The sequence below is a fragment of the Marmota flaviventris genome, chromosome 9, assembly GCF_047511675.1.
Source record: "Marmota flaviventris isolate mMarFla1 chromosome 9, mMarFla1.hap1, whole genome shotgun sequence".
NCBI classification, from domain to species: domain Eukaryota; kingdom Metazoa; phylum Chordata; class Mammalia; order Rodentia; family Sciuridae; genus Marmota; species Marmota flaviventris.
In genome coordinates, this window is record NC_092506.1 from 13,392,471 (window position 1) to 13,398,470 (window position 6,000).

A 6,000-nucleotide genomic window follows, 5' to 3' on the forward strand; every position below is an offset into this window, starting at 1 on the left:
CTTAATTTAACATCTTGAAGCTCTATAGATAGTGAATACACATAATATATTTTAAAACAACTAATAAATTTAATGGTAAAGCTCATGCTTTAGTTATGGAGAATAATGTAAGAAATATTATTGTGATGTGTAATTCCTATAGTACAAAAACATGTCAATCTCACTGAAATCTCTCCTGCATTTTATGCTCTGTTTCTTCATTCTTCTTGCTACAGGGCGACTCCTGATTCTCAAACAACTCTGATGGAGAACAGGACAGAAGTGACAGAGTTCATCCTCCTAGGACTCACCAATGCCCCAGGACTACAAGTGCCCCTCTTTATCATGATCACCCTCATCTACCTCATCAATGTGTCTGGGAACCTGGGCATGATCCTGTTGATCCTCTTGGACTCCCGTCTCCACACTCCCATGTACTTTTTCCTTGGGAACCTGTCTCTGGTGGACATCTGCTACTCTTCAGCTGTCACTCCCACGGTCTTGGCTGGGCTCCTTCTAGGAGACACAGTTATCTCCTACAATGCGTGTGCTGCTCAGATGTTCTTGTTTGCTGCCTTTGTCACTGCAGAAAATTTCCTCTTGGCCTCGATGGCCTATGACCGCTATGCTGCAGTGTGCAAGCCCCTGCACTACACCACCACCATGACGACAAGTGTGTGTGTGTGTCTGACTACAGCCTGCTACCTTGGAGGTTTCCTGAATTCCTCCATCCACACTGGGGACACGTTCAGTCTCTCCTTCTGTAAGTCCAATGTGGTCCATGATTTTTTCTGTGATGTTCCAGCAGTCATGGTTCTCTCTTGCTCTGATAGACACATTAGTGAGATGGTTCTTGTTTATGGAGCCAGCCTTGTGATCTGTTCTGCTCTCCTTGTTATATTGATATCTTACATGTTCATTTTTCTCACCATCCTAAAGATGCGCTCAGGCACAGGATACCAGAGGGCTCTGTCCACCTGTGCCTCTCACTTCACTGCTGTCTCCATCTTCTATGGGACTCTTGTCTTCATGTACTTGCAGCCCAGCTCCAGTCACTCCCTGGACACAGACAAAATTGTATCTGTGTTTTATACCATGGTCATCCCCATGTTGAACCCTGTGGTCTACAGCCTGAGGAACAAAGAAGTGAAGAGTGCATTCAAGAAGGTCGTGGAGAAGGTGAAATATTCCCTAGGACTGTGAGCTGAACCTGGTAGCATGCATGGTAATCTAGCTCCAATCGTCTCTGATGTTCTCTGGGCACCCAGTGAGGTTGTAAGACCCACACTCATGTTCAATTCCAGGTCTGGCACCCTTCACTCTCAAACCTTTGTTTTTAAGAAAAAGGAAACAAATGTTGGAAATATAATACCTGAATGAGGTTGGCTAAAAGGAAATATACAATGTTTTTGTTCTGCTTGTTAAAATGATGATTAAGGAGAGGGGACTTATTTACTTTCCATATTCATCTCCTCTGTCACATTCCTCTACTAAAATACATATAAAACAGGGCAAAACAAGCCAATAACACAAGTGCCTCATGCAACTCATCTTGGCACATACACATGAGAGTGGAATGTTATCTAGAGGTAACTGGTTGCTAGTGTTTACTTCAAATAATTTAAATAGTTGGGATATTAAAATATCAATTTATGACTAATGTTACTTTCTTGATTAGTTGAGTAACTGTTTAAATGTAAATATGTGCTCATCTTATATTTTATTGAGAGACACAGAGCTGAAATATCTTAAATGAATTAATATTTCTGAGTCATCTTATAGAACCTATAGTTTTGCATTACACTTTTCAACGGGATAAAATATTCAGATTGTAAAATAAAAGTAGAAAAAATACAAGTATTTAAAATTTATAATATGACTCCCAACATCCACATTGTTTTATAAATGCTCTGAGGTGTTGATGATGTTAGGTCTTTTTCTCTCCTGTAAGTGCTTTGGGGTGCTGCTCATTAACTCTTAATTCAGTGGAGTCACATCAATGCCTGTCACTCCCAGTCTTTGTCCCCAGGTCATTTACAGATCTTCTTGATATTTCTCCACCACCCCTGGCATGCTCACCTCAGGGTACTTGGGCTTGCTCTTCCCACTGTGTAGAAGTTCCACTCACTACATTTTGGTCTCTCCTTAATTCCTGCATTATTCTTCGTAGTCCTCACCACATTTTCCTATTGTAGAAGCAGAAGCATAAAATTCAAGGAGAATGAAACACATAAGAGGGAAGGGTATAAAAATAAGCAAGAAGAAAAAATATAGAAACAATAAATTCATTTGAGGCATTGAAACCTTAAAAGAAATACATGTAATTGGAATGTGATATCAAACGATGGTGGTAACCTATCCAATCAACACAGAGGATAATGCCACTGATATTATAGCAAAATTGATGTTAGGGAGCCTTAAATTATTCCAAGCTGGTTGAGATGGAGGCATTTCTTAACAGGCATTCGCTATCCCTCTCTGTTCCATTATTCACATCTCTGGGTTTGTCTAAAGTCTCTCTCTGTCCACCATTGAACCCCAACCTTCTCCCATGGTCACTCATCTCAATGAGCAGCTACATTTCATCTGTTTTAGGTCTTTCTTGTAGAGATGCCAGTGAATCCTGGGTGCTCCTTGTATGCCATCTTTGACATTTTTTCAAATATTTTTGATCCAATTTTTTCAATCTGTTGATATGGAACCCACAGATACATAGGGCTGAAAGTATACTTTAATAATTTAATTCAATAGCGAGAAAACAACCCAATTTAAAACGAGGGTAAAGATATTAAGTACAAACTTCTCATGAGAAGACAAATGATCAATAGGTGCATAAAATATGCTCAACATAACTAGCTATCAGGGAAAATCCAAAATCACAGTGAGATACCACCTTACTCCTGTTAAAATGGCTTTGTGCAAAAAGACAAAAGATAACAAGTTCTTGAGAGGAAGTGAAGAAAGGTTGGCCTTTGTGTACTGATGGCAGGAATGTAGCTTAGCACAGCCATTATGGAAAACAGTATGAATAAGTCCTCAGAAAACTACAAATAGAACTACCACATGGTTTAAGAATCCCACTACAGGAGATAAAGAAAAAATAATCCATCAGTATGCTAAGGAGACATTCGTACTCCCATGTTTTCTGTATCAATACTCACAACAGCCAAAACAGGGAATAACCTATGTGTCCCTCAACAGATGAATGGATAAAGGAAATATGTTGTTTATACATGATGGTATCCTATTATGCCACAAAATGGAAGGAAATCCTTCCTTTGTGACATAGATGAACCTGGGACCATGATGGTAAGTGAAATGAGTTAGACACAGAAAATACTGCGAGATTTGCTCACCTGTCATATAGCAGACAGTTAATTCCACAGAAATTGAGACGAGAGTGGCTCCAGGGGCTTTGGAAGCATGGGGCAAAGGACAGGCTGGGGGTGACTGGCAAACAAGTCTTATCTATAGTTAGATAAGAGAAGTAAGTTCTAGTTTCTAGTGCACAGTAGGGCGACTATAAGTAACAGCAATATAGCCCATTTTTTTTTAAAAAAAAAAAGCTAGATGAGCATTTTGCCACAAAGAAATGATCAGTGTTTAAAGTGATAGATATGCTAACTTTACTGATCTGAGCATTACACATTACTGCAACATTACATTTTACACCATAAAAAGTGTACAATTATTATGTGTCAATCAAATATAAAGGTTTTTAAAAAATGTGAATTGGAATTCTCAAACTCAAAAAAGAAAAGACAACTAGGAATTTTTAAAATTATAATTTTAATTGTACATTACAGGAAACACTATGATAATTCTACATGTGTATACAATGTATAAAGATCAAGTCACATATGAGAAAACATGCTTTCCCCTTTCTCCTTGCCTTCCAAGATCTGAAAATTTTAAATATTTGCGTTTAATGCCATACTCCGTCTTGAAATCTCTTTTCTTTTCTTTCTTTCCTTCTTTTTTTGGTCCCTTTTTCCCCCTTTTTGGCCTGACCATGATATTTCCATCTTCAAGTTTAGAAATTCTTTCTTCTGCTTGATCTAACCCAGTGTTGAAGTTCTCAACTGCATATTAAATTTGATTTATTGAGTTCCTCATTTTCAAGGTTTTGTTTGATCCTTTTTCATGACCTCAGTGTCTCTTAAATTTCCTATTCAGATCATGAATTGCTTTCCTAGTTTGGTCACATTTCCTCTGTATTCTCTTGTATGTCATTGAATTTCCTTAAAGTCGTTCTTTTGAATCCTTTATCGGACACTTCACCCTTGTCCTTTCCTTTGGGGCTGTGGATGGAGAGCTATCATATTCCTTGGAAGGCATCATGTCACCTTGCTTTTAAAAATACTTTTGTGCCCTTATATTGATACGTGCACATGTGGCAGAATATCTGTCTTTACCAGTTTTATACAGTGACCTTGGTAGTAGGCTTTCTCTTGAAGATGTGTCTTAGGGTGTCTGTCAGTTTGGAAGGCTCATGGGCTCTGCCTCGGGTGAATTCCATGGTATGGTCTCCCTATACTTTTCCTCAGCTGTAGCTGTTGGATTTGGGTGCAGTGCAGTGGCAGTAAGATTGGAGAATTCGATGCCATCAAGAAAGAGTGAGGGCTCCAGCAGCCCAAGTGGGTGTGATGCATCACCCATGAGCAGATGGCCATGTGGGGAGGCATCACTGGTTGAGCCTGTGATACTCACCCTCAGTCCCATTGGTGGTATGGATACACCCACCCGTGGACAGCCACTGGGGAGGAGTGCAGCACCCTCTCTCAGACACAGCGCCTGTGTGTGCTTAGGTTTAAAGATGGGGAAAGGGCGAGTGAATCTCTTTTAACTATCACTTGGTTAAAAAACAAAAGAATAATAACACTTTATCAAAATATTTTAAGGCATTGAAATGGCTACATCAGAAAGGAAACTTCAAAATCATATGAAATCTATACCACTGTTTTGCACATACATAAAATAATTTAGTTCTTTCTAGGTGCTATTTTTTAGTTATATACAGGCTTTATTTCCATGATTAAATTATGAGCTTTTATATCTACTAAAGTTTAGTGTAAGCTCACAATTTCCCAAAGAATTGACCAAGGTAAGTTTGTTGGAATCAAAACAGAGAGCAGAAATAATAAAAATGGGTTTGATATCATGGAATTGTGTGTGCTACTTAAACAATTTCTCCCTGTCTGGTGTTGGAGATTGAAGCACACATGGGGAAGCCGTTGGGAGGGAGTGGGATTTAAAATGGGAGAGGGCACAGGAAGAGCTGCCCAGGACAGAGGAAAACTGCCAGTTTTTGTTGCTCTGCTCTTGTAGTAGGGGCGGCCTTGTAACTGAATATGAAATGAACTTGACCAGGATAACAGAGAAGTGAATGGTAGATCTGGGGGAGAGTGAAGGTAGCTCAAGTACTGTCCTGTGTCAAGAGGTGAGCTACAGAAATGACTGTTACTTTAATTCTCCCTCCAAACCTCCCATAAAAATTTTGTAACCCTCCCCAACAGGAACATGGACAAAAGGAAATCCAGGAAATGTCACTGTGAGCTGAGCGGACTTACAAAACCACTCCAGTGAGTTCCCAATCCAGATGAATTAGAAAAATTCTAAATTAAAAAAATGAAAAGAGAAAAAATGATTTGTAGAAAAAAAGATTTATTGAATGAACAAATGGATTAATACTCAGATTTCCAGGCTAGTCACACAGCCAAATTTAATTCTAACAAAGCGCTTCCAAAATATTTTTAAAGAAAAACCAACTCCAGATTTGGAAAAGGAGAAGTTTCATTTAAAGGATTATTGAAAGAAGGAGCAAGGAACAATTATAACAGGGAGAGGGAGACCATTCCTATAAGATGTCTCAGAACAGGACATCTGTATAATGTCTGAAAGGTGAGGAAGAAAGGGTCATTTTGTATATGGAAAGGAATACACACATTAATGGATAGGCCTCTTCAAATTAAGAATTTGTGCAAGTCACTGCTGCTTCAGGGTGAGGGTGGGTCAAAGTTT

General features: G+C 39.0%; 1 protein-coding gene across 1 annotated transcript; it reads left to right on the top strand.

Annotated features, from left to right (window-relative positions):
• The first annotated feature begins 243 nt into the window (after positions 1–243).
• Positions 244–1,182, top strand: LOC139707058 (olfactory receptor 5B3-like). Its single transcript, XM_071617046.1, has one exon. It carries the CDS (start codon positions 244–246, stop codon positions 1,180–1,182), a length of 939 nt encoding a protein of 312 aa, XP_071473147.1.
• The last annotated feature ends 4,818 nt before the right edge of the window (positions 1,183–6,000 follow it).

Coding starts and splice junctions, on each gene's coding strand:
- LOC139707058 (XM_071617046.1), top strand. CDS start 244: ATGGAGAACAGGACAGAAGTGACAGAGTTCATCCTCCTAGGACTCACC.